The sequence below is a fragment of the Scardinius erythrophthalmus genome (assembly GCF_964197995.2).
Source record: "Scardinius erythrophthalmus genome assembly, chromosome: 9".
NCBI lineage: Eukaryota > Metazoa > Chordata > Actinopteri > Cypriniformes > Leuciscidae > Scardinius > Scardinius erythrophthalmus.
In genome coordinates this window covers 4,097,759-4,120,950 of record NC_138229.1, presented here as the reverse complement: position 1 = coordinate 4,120,950, position 23,192 = coordinate 4,097,759, and the positions used below count along the sequence as shown (strand labels likewise).

Genomic DNA, 23,192 nt, shown 5'->3' with positions numbered 1-23,192 from the left:
GTTACATTAGGATACACACGTTCCGCATTCTGCCACCACAGCGCGCAACTCAGCATGGGTTGTACCATGTGAGGGAGGTCTCCCCTCCCCTCCTATAGAAATGGTTGGGTCCATAGCCCGTCTTTTCAAAACGTTTTCTCAGGGAGGCTACCGCGGCTCCGCCGGCGCCTACTGATAGCTGGGCCGGCCGTAACGGTACGCGTCAGGGAGGATGGATGGGAGGAAGAGGCCAGGAGGTAGGCTATGGAAGCTTTGTTTCCGCCACAGAATAAAACATTTTAAAAGATAATTGCGACTTTTTATCTCGAGTTTACATCTCGCAATTCTGACTTTTTTTCTCAGAATTGCGAGATATAAAGTCAGAATTGCCTGAAATAAAGTCAGAATTGCGTGTTAAAAAGTCAGAATTGTGAGATATAAAGTCAGAATTGCCTGAAATAAAGTTGCAATTGCGTGTTATAAAGAATTGTGAGATAAAGAGTCAGAATTGCGTGATATAAAGTCGCAATTGCTTCTTATAAAGTCAGAATTGCAAGATATAAAATCAGAACTGCCTGAAATAAAGTCGCAATTGCTTATAAAGTCAGAACTGCAAGATATAGAGTCAGAATTGTGTGATATAAAGTCATAAAACGTGTTATAAAGTCACAATTGCGAAATATAAAGTCAGAATTGTGTGATATAAAGTCGCAATTGCTTATAAAGTCAGAACTGCCAGATATCGAGTCAGAATTGTGTGATATAAAACCATAAAACGTGTTATAAAGTCAGAATTGCAAATTATAAAGTCAGAATTGTGTGATGTAAAGTCGCAATTGCTTATAAAGTCAGAACTGCCAGATATAGAGTCAGAATTGTGTGATATAAAATCATAAAACGTGTTATAAAGTCAGAATTGCAAATTATAAAGTCAGAATTGTGTGAAATAAAGTCGCAATTGCTTATAAAGTCAGAACTGCAAGATATAAAGTCAGAATTGCGTGTTATAAAGTCAGAATTGCGAAATATAAAGTCAGAATTGCGAAATATAAAGTCAGAATTGCGAAATATAACGTCAGAATTGTGTGAAAAAGTTGCAATTGCTTCTTTTGCTAAAGTCTAAGTGAATTATTATTTAACCTTTACATTATTTGTTAACCCATGGTATTAATACTAACTACACAATAGTACGAGCTGAACTGTTGCTTCATTTATACAATTTTAAAAAAGGGCTAATTTGGAATTCCACCATGGAAAAAGTGGGCCGGTCTTGGGCCTGAAACTCCCGGGCTGAAAAGTGGCCCCACTCCGGCCCTGTCTACTAGTAGAACCCTTTGAAATAACAGTTTAAAACGAATATACTAGTTAGCATTCAAATATCTAAAATATATTAAAAACGTCCTGATATCTGAATGCAGCTCGATAAAAAAAAAATATATATATAATAAAAATCTCTTTTTGAGCCTTTAAGCGCCCCCTAGAGGAAGACACCTGCCTCACACCAGCCGCCCAGTGAACTCTGATCTCAGCCGAATGAGACCTCTTAAAGGGACAGTTCACCCCAAAATTAAAATCCTGTCATCATTTACTCACCCTCATGTTGTTCCAAACATGCACGAGTTTCTGTTGAACACAAAATATGATATTTTAAAGAATGTTAATGACTAAAGAGTTGACCGCACCCACTGACAACTTCCATAATAGCAAAAAATTAAATATTAATAATTACTCTGCAAGTCAACTGTCTGGTTACCAACGTTCTTCAAAATATCATCTTTTGTGTTCATCAGAGGAAAGAAACTAATACAGGTTTGGAACAATTTGAGGGTATGTAAATAACGACATAATTTTTCATCATTTACAATTTATTTTATTTTTTTTTATAATTTTTGGGGTGAACTATCCCTTTAAAGGCACAGGCAAGAGTCAGATTAATCAGATTAACAGTAGAGCTAATATTGTTGTCTCCTTATAATAAATTGTTGGTCTTTTCCTCATTTATGTGATTTTGAATTAAAAGGATCTGCTAAAATGTTTAAAAGTTTCAGGAGACCTAAACAAAAGGACATGCATTAAAGATCTGGACTGCGGTTTATCCAAAAACAACAATAACAATATTACTAAATATAAATATAAAAAAAAAATAAGAAAATTGTCGTATTAAATATTATTTTTGTTATTTATTTTCTTATTTATTCATTATTCCTCTTTTATAAATTATTAGCCTATTAGTTTTCCTTTCATTATTCATAATTTATTATGTTTTTTAATAGTTCCAAAACAATGCAATATTCATTATATATAATCATTATATATATTATATATAATTATAAATATTATAAAAATATATTTTAAGAAAATTGTCTTATAAATAATGTTATTTTCTTATTTATTCATTATTTTTCTTTTATACATTATTATTGGTTTTTCTTTCATTATTTATAATTTATTAATAGTTCCAAAATAATGCAATATTCATACAGATAAAACATACAAGACTGAACAAAAAAAAAATTTTTTTAAGATAGTCTTTGATGTTGATTAATATCCTTTAATTTGTCCACTCTGCCATCTGCTGGACACTCTTCTTCAAACTGAATATCTGAGTGTGTTTCAATCAGCAATTTTTCTTTGAGCTTTTATGCAGAGAATAGAGACTATTACATGACTTGTACATTAAACAAAAAAAGAACAAACAAAAAGAAGAGCAAAACAGTTTTTGATTTCACAACCAATAAAATTTATTCAATTATATATTACAAATATGTACATCCTCATGTAACAAGTAAATATTAAAATAGACATATTTTTAGAACCATCGTTCAAAAGGCATTACGTTGTAAAAAATAGGTTTCGTTGTGATCTCACATTAAAACTGTAAAAGTAAGGGTATTTTTTTTTCCTATTGAGAAACCACAACAAACTTTTTCTTTTTTTTTTTAAATGTGCGCAAGACACAAGAGACGACACGCAAGAAGTGGATGTTACTAACAGACACGAGAATGGCGTAAAAGAACCAGGACCACTTCAGTAAACCTCACCACGGTACAACTTTTCAGAAAGGGGACGAACCTGCGAAAGCATGCACATTATAGAAATCACAAGTCAAAAAACATCAGCTTTGATGGATGTCAAAAGAGGAAAAAAAAAAAGAAAGGAAAAAAAAAACTAAACAGAAAAAGCATTTCAAAACACATGCTTAAAGAGTTAAGCAAACATCAACAGCAACAACAACAGAGAACTTCAATGTAAAAACAACTTTGGTCCATTAAACATTAGACAAAACAAAGTTTACAATCAAAATATTTATTACTTAAACTTTTTCCGTCCGCTCAGTTTTCTTTCATTTTTTTTTACAAGTTAAAAACAATAATTACATGGCTATTTACAAATGCACAATCAGTATGTATAAAATAAGTTAAAAAATGAGGAGCACAATCTATACATAATCTATGAACACTCAACTGTAGAAACATGTTGGACTGAGATCTCTTTCTGAACAGAGGACGAAGATCTCTCTCGCTTCCCGAAGGCGGTCTTCACCCTCCGGAGGCTGGTTTTCCGACACTCCTCTTTGTTGACCCGTGGTCCGCCGTTCTGGATAGTGGACCTCGGGGTTAAGTGCGTTTTAGTCTGACACTCGTATGGTGAAGTGCGTTTGCACTGGGTGCGTGTGGTCGAACCAGAACTAGAACAGCAAACACAGACTGAACCGGTGATGCCTGGAAGTGCAGCGCTCGTTTGTGTTACGCTTTTCTTTTTTTACTTCTTTTATTATAAATCTGGAGAGTCTGTGACACACAAACACACGACATACACGCGCACACACACACACACACACACACACCTCCAAAATCAAGTGCTTCGTGTTTATCACCCTACGCACATCTTGACATCATCCACTTGTCATGGTCCGACAGCTACGAAACGTTATCTCATCACCAGGTCATATCGGTGTCAGGTCGAAGTCGTCATTGACCTCTACGAGAGGGATGTAGAATTCGGGAATCTCGAAAATGCTGGTAGACTTGTAAGTGGCGGGATCCAGTTCCTGCAGTTTTAGCTGCCACTCCAGCCGCTGAACCGCGTTTAACGCCGCTGCTTCATGTTGCTGACGCATCAAGAGACAAGTCTGAGGAAAAACACAGATTTGCGTCAGTTGTACAGATAGAGTGACTTCAAATAGGTTAGCTTAAATGGTTGATTATGATTTCACTTTCTAACTTTAGTTAGTGTGTAATGTTGCTGTTTGAGCATAAACAACATCTGCAAAGTTACGACGCTCAAAGTTCAGAGCAAAGGGAGATATTTGCTTTTAAAGAAATCGCTTTTTAAGATCTACAACAAACGGCTGGTAGAGACTACACCACATTCCTCCCGGGTTAGTGACATCACCAACCCTAGAATTTGCATAAACCCCACCCCCTGAACACGATTTATAGATTATCAAGACTGAATATGCTAATCAATGACTAGAAGATAACTACACATAAGCTTCATAAATTCACCAAATAACCATTCAGAAATGTTGTCTACATGTTGTCACTTCTTCTTGAGTCTCTCCATCATTGTCTGACTTCGGTTTGAACATAAAAGGCTAAAAGTTTGTGAAATTTCCAGTGCATGTGTGTGTGAGGTAAAAGGACACGAGCTCTTGAAGCTCCGCCCCCTGTGCCGGGAGCAGCAGCTCATTTGCATTTAAAGAGACGGACACAAAACCAGTGCGTTTTTGCTCATATAGCAACTTTAACATGCTATATAAAAATATCTGTGGGGTATTTTGAGCTGAAACTTCACACACACACTCTGGGGACATCAGAGACTTATTTTACATCTTGTGAAAAGGGCATTATACCACTCCTTTAAGACACACTTAATAGGGGCTTTCGCACAGGATAGTTCTAGGAACTAGCCACCAGGGTGTTTCCCCTAGGAACTTTTTCCTGTTGCATTCGCACCGCCAGTAGAAACTCTGAAGTGACGTAAGCAGCGCTTGTTGTTGTGACTTATTATGACGGAGCGGTGAACCTTTATTTTGACAGCGCTGAGAACGCCAGAGCCTGAGCTAACAGTGCTCGCATTCTCCGTGTTCATTAGTTTATGATCTAACAGTATGTTATTAGATTGAACTGTTATACATAGAAAGTAATGAAAGGTATTAGCGTATGCCATGTGGTTGATGTCCAGTGTTGCTGGCTGAGCAGAAATACATAATCATGTATGGCTTGGTCCCCTCAAAGTTGCGTTGGATTTTCTCCTCAGTGTAACACTGTGTCCTAACCAGACACGATGCGATAAGATTCCAGCGACAAATAATTTGTCTGTCCACACTAGACGCGACGCGACTGCGAGATGCGTCAAAATCAATCAAAACCCACAGCCAATCAGAACAGCGTGTGGGCGGAGTCTCACGGCACCAGAGTAATCTTGACGGCACTCGCAAGAAAATGGAGAAGTAGCTACATAAACAAATTCACGAATATTACACCACTTAAACATTATTCAAATACATAGCTACTGAGTTACTAAAACAATCTTTGTCAAAGAATACACTTGTTTGTTCATAGTTTGAACGTTCTTGTTTCCATTTGTTTAATTTCAAGATCTGAGGTGAATTATCCATAGTTGCTTTTACAGCTACAAAGCTGGAGCACTAAATGATATTCAAAGTCACATTACACGCTTTTAACATTAAATAAAGCTCATAAACAGTACCTGAGATTATCATTGCCACACTTTGTGTTTGTTGTTCCAGCGCGACGTCACAGAAAAATAGAAACCGTTTCTAAAATAGAATCGTCGCGTGTCGCCGTCGCGGCTGGTTAGGACAAAAACTCTGATTAACATGGAAAAGAACCTTTTATCACGTGTAGTTAGGACACGGTGTAAAGGTTAAGAGGGCCATCTTTCACTGTTCTCCATGTTTGTAGAGTTAGTTTCTGGAGTAAATATACAGGCTATAATCTGTGTGTTTACACTGCCTTTTTAAAAATGGCGGGTGCTGGTGTTTCGTGTGCGTTCAGCCAATCAGCGTACACTAATGTCATGGATAGTTCCTAAAAAAGTGCTGGTTTAGACCCGACTCTGAAGTAGGAGCTAAATAAGTTCCTCCAAAAGGAGTTCCTAGAACTAAAATCATTCCTAGTTCCTGTGGTGCGAACACACCAAAGACCGGGAACTTCCGCCAATAGTTCGGAAAGTCCGGTGCGAAAGCCCCTAATGTTTGAATGTCATTGCATTAGACAACAAAACTTCATCTGTTTTTCAGAACTTCACTGTTTTTACTTAAAGAGGCAGTATTATGCTCTTTTACAATGTCTTGATTTTGTTTTTGGGTTCTACTAGAATAGGTTTTCATGCTTCAATATTCAAAAAAACATTTTTTGTCCAGATTCTCCATTGTTGCAGCACCTCTCTTCCTGTACTACGACGTAACTCGCTGCTTAACTACAATAGTACGATACAACGTTGAAGAAATCAACTAGCTAGTCACAAAAACGTATTGGAGCAACTTTGTTGCCCAATCAAAGAATAAATATGCCTAAATGTATAAGAAATACATTTATTTTATGCTGAGTGTACTGCAAATACATTTATATATTTATGTACTTAATATAAATACCCTGCAATTGTACGTTTAGATTGATATACTTAAAAGTCTGCTAAATTGGAACAACTAATTTTGTACTTAATGCACTTTAGTTATCCAGAAATAGTACTGGGGTTCAACTAAAGATATACTTAAGTAAGTATATTTGATGTGAACTATTGCAAGTATACTATAAATATCTTGCATTTAAAGACATTATACAGTGATCATACTATCTTTACTAAAAGTGATATTAAAACACATTTTAAGAAATGTGCATTGTCGCACTGATATAGAGAATAACTTCCTTTTGGAGTGAAATCAACTTGATTTAAATGTTTAGCTATCTGATGCTATAACAATTATGCATTTTTGAGTATATAGCTAAAGTGTCCAAATATATTTTGAGGCCACTATACCATGATGTGTCTACAGATGCTGGTTGTTTTGTATAGTTTCAGATTCATTTAATTTTAAATTTATGTCTGTTTTTGTACCTTCAGTTTGTCAAACTTGTCGTCTACATCCTGAAGCCAAGACATAAACTGCCTTGCATTGAACCGATCTCTAACAGAGGTCTTCCCATCATCACCCTGAAATGTAAAAAAAAAAAAAGAAATTAGTAAATATGAACCGTACTGCATATGGAAAGACCAATTTTCTGAGGATTTAAACTAAATGTTTTGTTTTTAAACAAGTTTTAAACCACAAGCTTTATTGACAGGATTTGTGGTCTCATGTTGATAACAGAAAATGCATTTCGTAATACAAGTTTTTGTTAACCTGTTAAGCTTCACCAGTGCGTCGGCGCACTGAAGCGTTTTTTATTTATTTAATTCAAAATTACTATCAGATTTAATGTTATACATTGACAAACTATACATCATTAAAAAGATATAAGACTCAAGTTTCAGTATTTGACCACTATTGTATTCTGAGAAACTCATAGTGACAGTTATGTCTTAATTTGTGTCAGGAGTTATGAAATGAAAAAATGAGTCGATACCTTTAATATGAATTATGCGCGTCAGCCGCTCCCATTCATAAAAAACTCCCGTGCTGTCGTCATGACAGCGATACACAAAACAACGTCCCTCAGGGCTTTAGCTCAAAAATGTGCAGATTTGGAGAAATATTGATAGATTCTTTTAGATTCACATCATATTTCTATAGACAGGAATAATATTTATTGAATTTATACCCAAATGCGTCAATGTAATCTTTATGAGCGTTTGGTATTCTAATTCACAGTGTTTTCAATTCATACCAATAGCCTGAGGGCGCTATATGCACAGTAATATAGTCCATATATGGCACATGAAGAAGAGCCATGATCATGTGACATTCCAGGAAGCCTCGAACACACACACAGCTAACAGAGATCGGCTGTAATCATGCAGATAAAAGATGTTTTGAAGACAATAAACATGATTGCAATGATATCTGATTTGCCTGTGTTCTTCAAGCCATGCCAGGTATTTTTATAATAATAGATTATATTTATAATGTAATGCTAATCTATATAGACTTCATCATTGTGCATAATACTATCAAATAATATATTTTCTGTCTGATTTTTTTATCTGAAGCTAAATTAGATCACAGAAGATTATTTAAAACATTCGGCTTGAGTTATAAAGTACGTTTTGAGCATAAATATGGTTTTAATCTCATATATTGTCGTGTATTGATGGTGTGCTAAGCTAACATGCTAGCTAGCCCTAACTGTTAGTCACATGACATGGTCTTGAAAAACATTTAACTAAATACAGAGTTTTGGGCTTATTATCTTCAGATTTTAAACATAAAATGTTTAGACATGTGGCTTTAGCTGTAGTGCATTTCTAGATTGCTCCAGTGCCAATTTCAATTTTATTTTCATGAGGATGTTTCATAAAAAATAATTTCTAATAACTTTACAAAACTTTGAAGCTATTTATAACAATTTTTGTCATTACGACAATAATTAATTCTACATTTACAATAAACTGCCAGGTGTCAGCTTTCAAACGAGATCATACTTGTGGTTTTAGTACAAAGGGTTCATGAACTGTATCTGTTTCAGTTTGGGTATGTCATTTCTGGGGATTTTTTAAAAGTGGCGTTGCAGCTTAACAGGTTAAAAAAGTCCAGTATTCCATAAAAATGCATTAAGAGCTGTAAAATGATCTCGATTCATCAACAATTCCTGTGTTTGGATTTTTAACTAATGTAAAATGTCATTTTATTGTACTCTTACATACATCAAATAAAAGTAACAGTGTTTGGTGTAAAAGTCCTTATTTCCATTAAAAATAATGTCCTAATAATGTGGCCACTCACCTGGACGTCCTGGGGCATGTTATATACTTCGGCATCCAATAGGACTGTACAGGCACTGAATGGAAGCGTCTGATTGGCTAGTGTTCTTGCAGCCCGATAATGAACTCTCAAAACCTCCTGCTCATTGGATACAATCAGCTTTTCCTAGAAAAGCAAAAACCTCAGTCATTCAATCAAGTCATCTTTACTGCAACCAAAAAGCAGCAACCTAAAGCTAAAAAAAGAATCTAAAACAAAATAGTATTTCTCTGTGTTTCTTACATGACTACACTTGAAATGTCTATTTGATGCTTTTCTCATTTAACTCAATAATGACTTTAAATGATCTTTTGGGGGTAATTTCTCATCCAAATTTGATGTGCGTTTAAATTCTGATTAATCCAATTAAAATCTGAATCGCTCGAGAGCCCTACTTATTATTTTCAACCAAACAGTTGATGGACCCCCATTGATTTCCACAGTATTTTTTTCCTACTATGGAAGTCAATGGGGTCTTTCATCTGTCTGGTTACCGAGATTCTTCAAAACATCTTCTTTTGTGTTCAGCAGAAGAAAGAAGTTCAAAGAAGTGATGAAATAACTTGGGGGTGAGTAAGTGAAGACAGAATTTTAATTTTTAAGTGAACTATTCCTTTAACACATTTTCACACAAATTCTCAGCATTTCCATCATGAACACTTTTGCGTTACCCTTTAGCTCAGGAAACTCTGATCTAGAGATTGATGTTCAGTAAATACAGTATATTTTACGCTTCAATTTACCCTTTCGATGCTGTGCTGCAGTCTTAGCTTCATCCGTACCACCTCTTGCTGTTTGAACATCTCCTTCAGTGGTTCAAGTAGAGAGGGAGGTGGCGTTATCTACAAGTGCAAACAGATTTAGATTTGAGCATTAGTTTCATTTCATTGTTCTTAGACTCGAGTAAAAATGTGTTACAATCATGACTTTCTCAGAACGGAAGTGGTGACCAGCTTACCGTTGGGATGCAGAGCTTGCTGAGAGGGTTTCCATCCAGCAAATAGGACCCGTTAAATGTCACATATTCATCGTAGTACTGAGGTGCTTGAGGAATGACACTACAAAGTACTTTCCTCTTCTCCTCAATCTTCTTGCGAATGTGCAAGTACTCATAATATGGATTTGCTCTCTCCGTCTGGTAAGGCTGGATCTCTTCAAGCTTCAATGCATCTACGATTGCAGCTAATGACTGTTGCGCCTTTTCTTTGACCTGCTGAGCCGTAAGGTTCATTTGGGCCGGAGGTGAAACCCTATGCATCTTCCGTTTCCTTGGATGGGTCGCCTGCATATCAGCTTCTTCTTCAAGGAGTCGGACTTTGGCTCTGGCCCCAGATGTATCACAATCTCTCTCCGCAATGGATATCGGGGAGGAACTTCCCGAGGTCGCGCCACTGTGCAGATCCGCCTGATTATCGGGATTGACAGTCGCACTGCTTTGACCCTGTTCTTCATTAGTCTGAAGGTCAGATTTCACAGGCTTCTCCTCGACAGCAAGTTGTTCTGATGTCTCTGCATCAGCATTGCTTTCAGATGGAGCTTGTGTCGTTGCACCTTCTTCTGAAGACAGGACTTTTGCCGCATCCATTTCTGTGATTTGGTTCTTGTCCGAAACATCTTTAGACAGCTCCATGGGCTCCTCAGGGACCCTTTCTGGACTGGCACAGCGAGACACATTTGTCACCGAAGCTGCATGAAGGCCTGGCTCGTGTTTCTCTGGCTGAGCGTCAACTGTATCCAATGGCTCACTGGAGAACTTTGAGATACTTTCGTCTTGCACAATTGCATCACCGTTTTCGGTATCTTCTTGGACACTGGTTGTTCTCAGCAGTGGTTTAGTAGTTTCTTCAGAGCTGGATCTACATGAACCATTAGATGGACTTGGAGAGCTTGTCCAACCTGATTTGGTGAGGTTTTCCCCACACTTTTCCACTTTGTTCTCAGAAACAACTACGGGTTTCTCTCTTTGCTCTGGCGTCAAACTGGAGTCTGCTGTCAATGTCTGTTCACTACTGGAAACGGGGGCAGTTTCCCATTGCTGGCTACTTGAATGCAAAGGTGAACTGGCATCAGAAGGATTTTGTGTGTGAGAAGACTGAAATGATGCAACAACTTGTGAAGACTCCTTGTTTGATCCTTCTGTCATTACGGCACCAGGGACGTCAAGCTGAGCCAGACTTGCATGCTCTATTTGACTACTAGTGTTGCAAGACCTGCTCTTCTCTTGCGAATGGGTCTGAAACACACTGTTAGCCTGTTTGAGGCTACCTAGGTCTTTTGCACTAGACTCTCGCAAGTTTGGTGAAGGTTGAAGTTGACAAACAGGTGTGACGCCTTCAGTTTCATTACTAGTCAGACTTTCCCTTTCTGGAAGCGCACTAGTAAGACTTTGACTGCTCGGAGTTTCCTGAACAGGGGACACGCTAATCTCAGTTGAATGAACCGTAGCTTGTTCGCCGCTTGGGTGTGAGACAATACTGATAATCTGAGACTCTTCCGTCGATCTCGTTTCAGCTGGTGACACCTTGGCTTCTTCATCCAAAATAGCCCTTAAGCATGGGGACGCATGCCTGCTTGATAATGGTGTGCGATTGCAGAGAGCAGTTTCAGGAAGACTGCTGGTATCTTTATCGTGAACAGTGGGTGATCTGGAGGACTGTAAAATGAGGGAAGACTGCAGGAAAGGTGGTTGGGAATCTGAAGCTTCCATGTTCACATCAGAATCATATTCAGTTGGTTTAGGTGTCAATGTGGTCGCGTGACAGGAATCTTCTGAACTTGCCACAGAAACCATGGACACTGATCTTGACATAAGGCCAGATTTTTCACTCTCTGGTCTTGGAGATCGATTAAGATTGTTTTCCGTTACTGGACCATTCTTTCCCAAGGTTTTTGCATCTACTGAGAGCGTTCTTCCAATGGTGGCATCTTTCAAGATCTTCTCGCGATGCACATCTGGTGCGTCTGAGCTCTTTGACCGAGTTAGCTCCTTGGTTACACAAGGCTCACTGGACAAAGAGGACGATTTTGTTTTTTCCTTGCTTTTCTGTTTCCCAAGATCAGTTCCTGGACGCTGCTTTAGCCGCTCCCGTTCCTTCTGCTTGATTTTCTCCAAGTGCTTCCTATGCCACTGTTCAATTTCCTGGTCCTTGAGACTGAGCATGCGTTCAAAGCTGGTCTTCATGAGGTCATCGTTCACCAACCTCTTTTCTTTGGGACGAGTATCCTTTAGAGTAGGTGCAACCTTAGATTTGGAGTCCACTTCACTTGGTTTAATCTTGCTAATTTTGCCATCCTTGTTCAGCTGGGATCGATCTTTTTCCTTTTCCTTGTGTCGGTCTCGCTCACGGTCCCGATGTCTTTCAGACTCCCGGTCCCTCTCTCTTCTATCTCGGTCTTTCTCTGGAGGCTTGGTTACCTCCTCTTTTGATTTAGATGAAGCGACCTTATTGTTCTCACAAACGTAGCCTTTCTTCTCTTCCAATAACAACTTTAGATTGGAGTAGGATGAGGAAGAGGGGGTGGTCTCTTTTGATTTCTCCTTTTTCCTCTTGTCAGAATCTTTTTCCCGTTCTTTTTCTTTACTGCGGTCAGATTTTCCATGATCCGTGGTTTTCTCAGGGGCTTTTCCTTTCTTTTCTGAACTCGTTTTATCTTTGTCTCTGTGGTCACCAGAAGAGTGCTCTTTCTCAGCTCTTTTGTCAAGCTTGTCCTTGTCCTTATTCTTCTTGTTCTCTTCATGCTTTTTCATCAAAGACGTTGCTTTGAGCTTTTCACTCTCTTTATGGCTCTTGTCATTGGGTGAATGTGATATATTTGTTAATTTCTCCTTCTCTTTCCATCGATCTGTAGAGTTGTGAAGTTCAGGCTTGTCAGCTAAATGCTCAGATTTTACCTTCTTATCTTTATCTGCATGTTTCTTGTCAGACTTTTCAGACTCCCGGTCTTTTGTTGGTGGCCGCTTATCGGTTTTCTCGCGAGAGTTCTTCTCTGGAGACTCCAGCTGATCTTGGTCTGCTGAATTGACAGTAATTGGTTTATCATCTACTTCTTCTTTCACCCCTGAACTGTGCAGTGAGCTGTCAGGAATTCGGCCAGAGCCAAGACCCTCAGTCCGATCATCAACTTCATCTCCTTTTCCATCCTTTACACGCTCCTCTTTAAGGGGCACCTCTTTTTTCTCTTTTTTAACGGTCTTGTCCTTATCTCGCTCCTCTTTTGGCCTCCTGTCTTTACTGCTGCTACTGCTTGAATGTTTGTCTTTTGATGCCCCTCGTTCCTCTTTAACAGGCGATGAGTCTGAGGATTTCAGAGGAGATCCGCCAGCAAGCATCTCACATTTGCCTGTGAGATCTTCGTTTTCATCACTTTTGAAGAAGTTCTCCTTCCAAAACTCCCGATCAAACTCCATGTTCCTGTGTCCGTCCTTGCGTGGCTCTTTCTGCCGGTGGCGATTCCTCTCGGCCTCATGCTCCTTCCTGTACTTTTCTTTCTCCTTGTGTTTCAGCTTGTGCTTTTTTACCACTTTTCCGTCTTTGTCAGTCTTCCTGAAGACAGCCTCAGAACTGTCTATACTGTTGCTTAGACTACTGTCTTTGAAAGGACTGGAACTGCCATCATCTCCATCTAAGTTAGGCTCCTTGTGGTGATGCTTGCTCTTTTCTTTGTGCTTGCAGCTCTTACTGCTAGAACCTTCTGTGCAGAAGTCAGACTCTGTGTAGTGGTTGTATTTGACGCCGTCCCCTGGACAGGACCCATCACCAATAGAAACACAAGTCTTAGCGTTCTCCTGTTTCAGTGGGGTTGTCTGCTTGTCAGTTTGGCTGTGGTTCAGCTTAGGGGACTTGACGACAGACAGGTGAAAGAGGTGGACTGATGTGTCATCCTTTGCACTGAATGACATTTTGAATGAATCTTCTTCCCTGACGCCCTTGTCAGAATTGTCGGACACAGTCGCCGAAGTAAACAGAATAGACTTGCTGTTCTCTTTCCCTTCTTCTCTGACTTCTTGGTTCTCCTTGTTTTTGCTTTGGCTCTTGTTCTTTTTCTTTTGTTTACCTTTTTCTTTCTGTTCCACTGGCGTGAGAGTCAAGCTTTCTTTCTTCGATCTACTGTCCGTTTTGTGACCATCCACACTGACAGACCTAGTAGGCGAGCTCCTTCTTTCTGTCGGCACCTCGGCTTCATCGCTCGAACTGTCTGAACTGCAGTAGACGCGGGACGCCTTTGTTTTTTTAGACTTGCACACCAGTGTTGACTGGTCGCTTTTGCTGCCTTGTTTGGAAGTATAGTGGTTCCTTTCCTTCTCCTCCTTCTCCTTTTGCCGTAGCTCTCGCCTTAAGATGTGTCGGTCGTTAAGTGCCTTACTAAGGTCCTCCTCCTCTTCCTCATCCTTGAACTCGTATTCATCCAGCCCTGACATGGACGATGAAGCCTTCACTGTTGTCGATTTACTGTCAGAGTCCTTTTCAGCATCCGAGTACTCCATGTTCTCGTCTACACTGGATGGATTCACCGACGGTGGGTCCTCTGATTCTGTGACATACAAAATAATAGAAAAAGGGAATTAATATAATGCTATTAAATCAAACATATAAGAAATAAAAGGAATATCTGTGTTTGAATAAGCCAGTAATGCATAACCAGAACTAGTAACAATTTTAAAAAGGCTCAACCAACATTTATTTAACCAATTAAATTAAGTACTTAATAAATGATGTCTGAGGTAACCAATAGAATGAAACACTTGACACTCGACTTGCACATAATTCTTTAGGTCTACAAATAGAAAAAAAAAATTCTCAGAATTTTGCAATTTTCCGTTTTCTATTGAATGGGCATTTACAGAAAGATAAAAACAATCGATCCTATGAACGATGGTAGTGCCATGCTCTACTGTTTAACTAGACATTTCTTTGATCATTAATTAACATTTTTTTTAGCTTAAACGCAACGTTAGTTGCTTTGTATAAAAGCTGCTGATAAATGTAGAGATGTAAAATACACTAAATATCAGAAATAAATGTTCCTCAAAATGGGTTATTAAAAATAACCCAGAGAACATACAAAACTATTTAGAAAATGGATATGACTTGACTTGGACTGTACGTAAGATTTGTCTAACTGCAAGCCGCAAATGTTGACAGTCCTTGAATTAAACCCGGAAAAAAGAAAAGTTCAAAAGAAATACCAATAGCAACAGCACTGGCTGTCAACGTCTCTGTACCTGAAGAGCTCTCTTCTGCCTCTGAGAGTGGGATCTCTCCCTTGAGTAATTGCTCAAGCTCCTGAGAGTCAGCAACATCAACAGGTCTCTCCCCTCTCTTGTTGGCCTGGAAGGCATTGCCTCCGTGACGTAAGAGCAGCTTCACAATCTATAAAAGTTTGGCAAAACATGACAGAGACAATATACACAGGTGAATCAGATTATTGGGAAGGTTCACAAATGCTTGCAACAGATATTAGTCCATTTTGTATCGTCATCAATGTTTAACAAAAGTTTAAAATCACTAGGTTGATCACTAGCTGTAAATGGCATAATTTAAAGTAAAAACTCACATCTTTGTGTCCGCTGCTGGAGGCGTCATGAAGCGGAGTGTCATCATCCAATCCTTGCGTGTTCACTTCCGCTCCTGCACCAATCAGAACCTTCGCCACATCATAGTAACCAAGGTTACAAGCTTCATGGAGAGGCGTCCAACCTGAAAAAAAAAAAAAAAAAAAAAAAATAATCAAACTTGTTTGAGCTCATGAGAGTCTACAACTTGAAGGAAAATTGGATAACCGTTTAATCCTATAAAGCCAACAGTATCATATTTGGTAGGCAAATTTCTACGACCTCTAAATTATCAACATGATTAAAACTTTGCTGAAGTCCCAGGACTACAGATGAAAAATAGCCTCTGGCTAAAAGGGGTGTAAATCTATCCCATGCTAAAATGTGCAAATCTATTGCAAATCCTTATCAGAAAACAACCAAAATTAGGTATTCCCTCTTGGAATTTATTTAATTTTAGTTTTTAGTTTTTTACTAGTACACCACAGCCTGGGGCACATGAAGACATGCTAAGAATATTTTTTCAACAGATAAATACACTAGAACAAAGACAAATGAAATAATCAGTGCTTTTCAGGTTTTTGAGATAGGTCTAACATAATTTTTCAGGCACACAAATAAAATAAAAAGTCAATAGTGGTTGCATTATATGTTTTGAAAGTATAGAACTTTGATCATAAATCTAAGCATTCAAACAAGTACTTGCCAAGACACATAATTAGGAGATATTTATGCTGATATTTATATGCATTTCACATTTCAAATATTGATTTATGGTTTTACAGTAGAAACCATGACTATATTCATTTTAAAACTCCTGAACTAATCAAATTACCTGATAAGACGATTATTTAATTCCATAAAACATGAAAATAAACAACAGACAGCTTGTTATCAGGCGATGTAATCCTGTAAATGAGCATAAAACACTCAGTCTCACCTGCAAAGTCTTTGACGTTTACATCTGCTCCAAGGCCGATGAGTTCCTTCACCTGCTTGACGTCTCCTCGGATGGCAGCCATATGCAGGGGAGTCTCCCCTCTCTCGTTTCGTTTGTTCACTTTGTCCTTCTGCCGTGTGGACGAGCTGCTAGCGATCTTCTTCTGCACCGCCGGAGATTGAGAGGGGTGGCTCGGTGTGGTATCTGAGATTACAAACCGATTAACCAGAACGCTAAGGTCATTCGGTTTATCTGAATTGTCAATCTGACCTGTCTAGACTACAAAAGAAAGCGAGCGCCCTGATAACAAATGACTACATCATAACTCACTGATCATAAATAAACTGGCGGCTGCAGGTGAGAGTCATTAACTAAAACATATAAAGCTGAAATAAACTGAAATAAAGCTGAAATAAACTTAAAAATAAATGTTTGATGGAGAACTAGCAAACTAAAATAAATAAGTTGAAGTACTTAAATCACTAAAACTAAAATTGAAAAACATAAATCTAAATAGAAATATTAGAAACAAATCAAAATAGCAAAAGCATATTACAAAACTAATAATAATAATAATAATAATAATAAACCTTTTTATATATAGTTTCTCAAAATGCATCACATAGAAACAACCATAACAAAACAATAATGCATATAGTAAACAATAAATACACTAAAAGCTAATTCAAAATATTAAAAGTATATAAACAAAACTAAATGAACACTAGAATCAAAATAGCACTAGAATCAAAATGTTGCCTTTGGCTTGCTCAGTTGGGGATATTTGGGGATATTTAATTTATTTAATCAATCAACGATACTATTGATCAGCATTACCAAACGTGGATTCTTGTTCCACTAGAAACAAACATTGATGTATTGTTTTAATTTATTACTGTGAAGCTGCTTTGATACAACCTGTGTTGTGAAAAGTGCTATATAAATAAACTTGACTTGACTTGACTTGACTAGAGAGATATAAATACTGAAAACATTTATACACTCCATATAAATATCCTTATAATTTTTAAATACTGGCTTTTGACATGAACAAATAAAATTCAGGAGAGGATGGGCTACTAAAGAAAATATGGTTACACTTTATTTTACGGTGTTATTGTTACAGTGTAATTATATATTTAAGTACTGAGTAATAATAATTAACAACATGTACTTACTATAGGGTTAGGGTAGGATTAGGATTTGGTTGAGGGTTAATTGCATGCAATTATGCATAATTTACTGTTATTACTACGGTAAGTACATGTAACATATAAAATAAAGTGTTACCGAAAATATCAGTGACAACTTTTACCTCAGTGTAAAACCACCCGATGTTTAGCTATAAAAAAAACTGTGCAAAAGGTGAAGAAAAAATAATAAGAGTTCATCATTTCCTACCTGGACTGTTGTCTCTCGCCGTCATCTGCATGACAAGTGCCATTTGCTTCCGTTCTGATAAAGGGTAGCCGAACAAAATGTTCACAGGGGTCGACTTCTTAGTCCCTGGCTCCTTCTTAACTTTCTTCTTATCGGGAACATCTTTGTCTGCAGCAAACAAGAAAACGGATGAACAGAGCATGAGCACAGCTTTCCTCTTGCATTCATGCATCTCAGTTCCTGAAAATGTCAACGTCTGATGCAATTTATGCCCTTTAAACAAACAGCTGGAGGAATTGCAATGGAAACTTTCCAGCCTGACAGACACATGCATTACCCATCTAACACCGTTCCCATGAGCCTCTGTGCGCTATTGAAAGGCATGCCATTAAAACAGATGCAGCTGTTAAACCGAGAAAGAGTCAGTGTGTGTGTGTGTGTGTGTGTGCTTCCCTGAACCGAATCGCTTTTTATAAAGACACAAATATGAAAAGCGAATGCGCGAGACGACTCTGCACATCAAATGATGCAACCAGAAGTCGACTGTCTCTATGAGAGTGATGCAAAAAGGCTAGCAGACAGAGAAGGTCATGCGGAAATGGTTACGGAAACTAGATTTGTTTCAGCCAGCGTCGGACGGAGGGTCAGGAGGAGAGAAACAAATAAAGGCGGTGCCGAACCGTGATGCACTTCAGACCGTTGGAGCAACACAGCAAGAGTTTGCTGCGGTGTAGAGCTGCACGATTAATCGGTAAAAGATCGCGATATTGCATTCCTAAATGACAACCCGTCTATTGACAAAATCACACCGGAACATTCAAATCTGTGTTCGCGCTGCCGCTGACTAGGGCTGGGTAAACAATATCGATTTCTCGATTTTAATTGATTCTCATTTTTACGAACCGATATCGATTCTTAAATCCCAAGAATCGATTAGTCATCCTGTTTTCATTTGATTAATGAATGTAACATTGTAGCGCGCATCCCATCCATAAATCGCAATAATCTTTGTGCTTTGTAACTACTGATATGAAACAAAGTTTCAGATTTAAAATTACGTCCTTTTTCTTACAAAATTCATAAACATAAAAACCGTTTTGGCGCTGTGGCGTGAGATCGCTCTGGCTCAGCTCAAGAGAAGCACGTGATCTTCTCTTCCGCCTTAATACCAGTTACAGCGCGAAATAAACATGAATGAGCATCTGAAAGTGTGTTAAAAGGTAGAGTACAACTTATCGAAATCCATATCATGTGACATGGAATCGCTCAATCAGTGTTTACACCGTGGAAAGACGTCAGTAAATCAGCTTGTAAACAATGTCATGTAACGTCACATTTACCATATCCAGTGACCATAAACTCGTTAGTCAGCTAGAAAAGTTAACTCTAGAGAGGAGCATTTTGCTAAATATATGCACCATATTACATATTCATTATAATTTTTAATGTTGCATGTTTGAATAAATCTCCCACCATTTAAATGTTTATATTTCATATAATTTTATTATTATAAAAATAAATAAAAGTGTAATTTAAGTGTTTGTATACAAATCAGTTCATTTTTACCTTCAATATTTTAGTAGGCTAATGAAGCCTTGTAGGCTACAACTGACTCCAACAGTTTACAGCATTTGAGATTTGTTTTCCTTGAGAAAATATGCCATGTATTGTACCTGATTTCCAAAATAATCAATATTGAATCGAATCGAATTGCAAGCTTGTGAATCGAAATCGAATCGAATTGTGAAATTTGTCAATACCCAGTCCTACCGCTGACCCAGAGAGAGCAGTTATCATTTATGAAACGGCTTCACAAACAGTCTTTTCAACCACAAAGTATTGTTATTTCTGTGTTACAAATATTCAAATCATCACAGAAATACTGGGATAGTAAACCGATGTCCACGGTAGCAATCAATATAGAGCAAATCCCCTTTTAAAAAGTAACAATTGTGTCGATTACATGGTTACACCAGTAGGTGGCGGCAAGTGAGTGTTAAATGTATTTATCATTGAATCATTCATTCAAGAGATTTGTTCAAAAACGCAGATTCATCCAGTAATGAAACAAGTATTTATGAGTGAGTCATTGAAAAAATCTAATTCTAATTAGCTGAACATTTAATTAAACTAAATAGACTGAAGCAGTTCATATTTTTTTCAGAGCCTCTAGTAATTTACAAGTTATTTTATTAAGCTGTCTGTTCAGAATCGTAGGAGAATCATGTCTCTGTTTGAAACAAACAACAACAAAAAAAAATCATGATTGTCAATTCTTCCAGAATCGTGCAGCTCTACTGTGCGACTTTAACGGAGGCTGTTACCTGCGTATATCCTGCAGGGAGGAAGTAATCTCTCTCCCCACACATCGCTCGACTGCCCGGGGTCAGAGTCATCTACAGTGCAGAAGCAGAGAGGCGGGAGTGGGGAAGAAGGGGAAGGTTCAGGGTTCGAGAGGTGGATGGGAAGGAGGGACGGGAGAGCAGAGCACTGATTACACCCACAGGCTCCGCCCCTCACTCAAATGATAAATCACAGCACAGGATTCAATGACTCCGGGATGAATATTAAGAGCCACAGATGACATCACAAACCTAAATCCATTCCCATCCAAAAAGCAGGACATAAAAGTCTCAGCATAAGCTTACAAATTCACAATAAGCGTACTTAAAATCTTGAATATTGGTTTTGTTTATATTAGTGTTGTTGTCGATAACTAAAAACTAATAAAATATTTTTTTTGGTAACTGAATGAAAATTTAATAAAACAAATATTAGACGGAACAATTTTTACTTATTGTATTTCAGTTAGTTACAAAGGCAACATTTCTCATTTTTAAGCTTAAGTTTCTAAAATTACTAAAGCAAACTAAAATTAATAAATTAAAACATAAAAATAAAATCTTATTCAAAATATTGATAAATACTATTATAATATATAAATAATACTAAAATAAGGGTAGGCGGTATGACCAAAATGATGTTGTTGTTTTTTGTAAGAGACATTTTTTAATCATGGTAATGATGACACTATAGTTATTTTTGTAGGTAATTCAACAAAAAAAATTGGTAAATAATAATAAACTAACTATATATATATATATATATATATATATATATATATATATATATATATATATATATTACACCCGATAATAATTTTTTTTAAATTTAATTTTTTTTAAATTATAAATATACATTGCTTTTTGAAAATGGCGGGTGTCTGTGTTTCGTGCGTTCGGCCAATCAGCGTACACTTACGTCACTGATAGTTCCTATAGTGCCGGTATAGACCCGACTCAGAAGTAGGAGCCAATTTAGTTCCCCCAAAAGGAGTTCCTAGTACTAAAATCGTTCCTAGTTCCTGCGGTGCGAACACGCCAAAATCTTCCGCCAATAGTTCTAGGAACTATGAAAATGTTCCTCTGATGCGAAAACCCCCTTTTGTCTTCACATGATGCAACTAACCACAGAGCTGGGACTAAAACAAGAGGTTTAGGCTCCATGTAAAGTAATGAAAATTGTATGTCCCATGTTCTGATTTTCTATTTGAGGGGAAACCTATTGTGTTTTTGAACGAGACCCAATCTATCGTCCATATATTCAGTGAGGCTGGCTTGACTGTTACATAACACCCTCAAAAACCAAAAAAAAAAATCCTCTAGTACAGCATGTCCAATAAAAACATGTCCTAAAAGTGACAGGAAGGGGGCAGCAGTGAGACACAGATACAAGCTACTAGAACTTTCACAGCTAATGCAAAACTGACCCGTGTCGGAGTCCCGCTCCTCGTTCCGGGGCGGACTGACGGTGAAGGACAGCTTCCGTTTCATGGAAGACTTAGACTTTCCCTCTTTCCCCAGGATTTCACTCCGATCCAGCTTCGGAGTTTTGGCAAACGGAGAGATTTTCTCTTTACTCTGAGAGAAAGACAGAAACATACACCTCGATATTTAATGGAAGAACATACTATCAGTCAAAAACATGTTTTGTGTAACGTAATATGCACAAAGCCTTGATCTTAATATAATAAATGGTTTGTGTAACAGCACTAAAAATAAGATTAAGATCTTTTGAGCAGATCCTATTAATTAAATGAAATGTTCAACTATAAAAATAAATAAAAGAGCCACTGCCGACCCTAATGAAATTACTAGCAAGCGGTTAATTGTCCTGTCCTCATCATATGATAAATACACATAGGATTAAAAAAATCTAAAATTATTTTAAGATGTAAATCATGCTAGTTTTTAAGTAGAACAACAAAATTCTAAAGTTAGATGGTTGAAAAAAAAATACAAATAAATAAATAAATAAATTATATATATATATATATATATATATATATATATATATATATATATATATATATATATATATATATATATATATATATATATATAATTTTATTATTATTTTTTACTACTACTACTCCAACTAATATAAATAATTATTATTATAAAATGTTGTTGCAATAATAATAATAATAATATAAATATTTTTATATAACAACTTTTTTAAGCTATTTATAAATCTTTTAACAGAGCTAAAAAGGTACTGGACAGAATATTCCGGAATGATCCGACTCACCTTCTTCCCCGCTGTCTTCTCCACCATGGCTCCATCTCGGTCCGATCCTGGTTTGGCCATGGTGCATCTTATGACTAGCTGTGGCAGCTACGGCTCACAGATTTCATCATGGGCCTGAAACACAAACATATGATGCAGATTAGAACTGATACAACAATGCATTTCAGTGACGAAACATTCGACTAAATATGAATACAAAAATGAACTTATGACACTGGTGAACATAAAATATCATCCAATGTTACGGTTGTTTAATAACCAGCATCGGATACTGGAACTAAATTATATTAAGACTTACTTCATAATTTACTAAGATTCAAAAGTATCCAATTAGAAAATAATCAATGCATCTTCTATATTTGATATATGTGCAATTCCAGATTGGAGATTTAGTGTGAATATGGAGCCATAGATAAACTAAAAATAATATAAAATAATAAAACAAAATAAAACTCAATTTCCAATTTTGTAAAATGCAATAAAATCAAGATTTGTTAATTCTCTTGAACCTTCATTTAACTGACAAAAGTGCGAAAAACATATTTCAGTGTCAGTGTTTTTTTCAGTGACCAATTTAGTAGTAATTTGTAAATATAAAGACATTTTGAAAGAAATAAAATTAATTGTTGTCTAAAATAAGTTCTAATTTGCATACAAGAAAATACTGAGCATGTGCAGGTCGAATAATAATCATCAGCATTATGATTATTACTGAATATAGTTTTAGTAGTGAATATGATAATTTTGAGTATTAATGCAAAACTGCTAATGGAACAAGAATACAAATTTTCCCACAAGACACTAAAGCATAAATCTCAGGA

General features: G+C 37.1%; 1 protein-coding gene across 2 annotated transcripts in view; it reads right to left on the bottom strand.

The window, feature by feature from the left end:
* Positions 1 to 2,700: 2,700 nt before the first annotated feature.
* Positions 2,701 to 23,192, bottom strand: part of ankrd12 (ankyrin repeat domain 12) — a 72,365-nt gene continuing 51,873 nt past the window's right edge. Inside the window, exons 2-13 of one of the 2 annotated variants that reach the window (XM_081375434.1) lie at positions 22,372 to 22,485; positions 21,551 to 21,701; positions 20,106 to 20,177; positions 17,803 to 17,949; positions 16,402 to 16,605; positions 15,464 to 15,606; positions 15,132 to 15,279; positions 9,867 to 14,440; positions 9,652 to 9,750; positions 8,891 to 9,034; positions 7,066 to 7,161; positions 2,701 to 4,111 (exon numbers count right to left, since the gene is read on the bottom strand). In XM_081375434.1, the coding sequence (XP_081231560.1) occupies positions 3,926 to 4,111; positions 7,066 to 7,161; positions 8,891 to 9,034; positions 9,652 to 9,750; positions 9,867 to 14,440; positions 15,132 to 15,279; positions 15,464 to 15,606; positions 16,402 to 16,605; positions 17,803 to 17,949; positions 20,106 to 20,177; positions 21,551 to 21,701; positions 22,372 to 22,431 (6,024 nt within the window). In that variant the 5' untranslated portion in view covers positions 22,432 to 22,485 and the 3' untranslated portion in view covers positions 2,701 to 3,925. The remainder of the gene's footprint in view (positions 4,112 to 7,065; positions 7,162 to 8,890; positions 9,035 to 9,651; positions 9,751 to 9,866; positions 14,441 to 15,131; positions 15,280 to 15,463; positions 15,607 to 16,401; positions 16,606 to 17,802; positions 17,950 to 20,105; positions 20,178 to 21,550; positions 21,702 to 22,371; positions 22,486 to 23,192) is intronic. The other variant, XM_081375435.1, reaches the window with a different exon arrangement.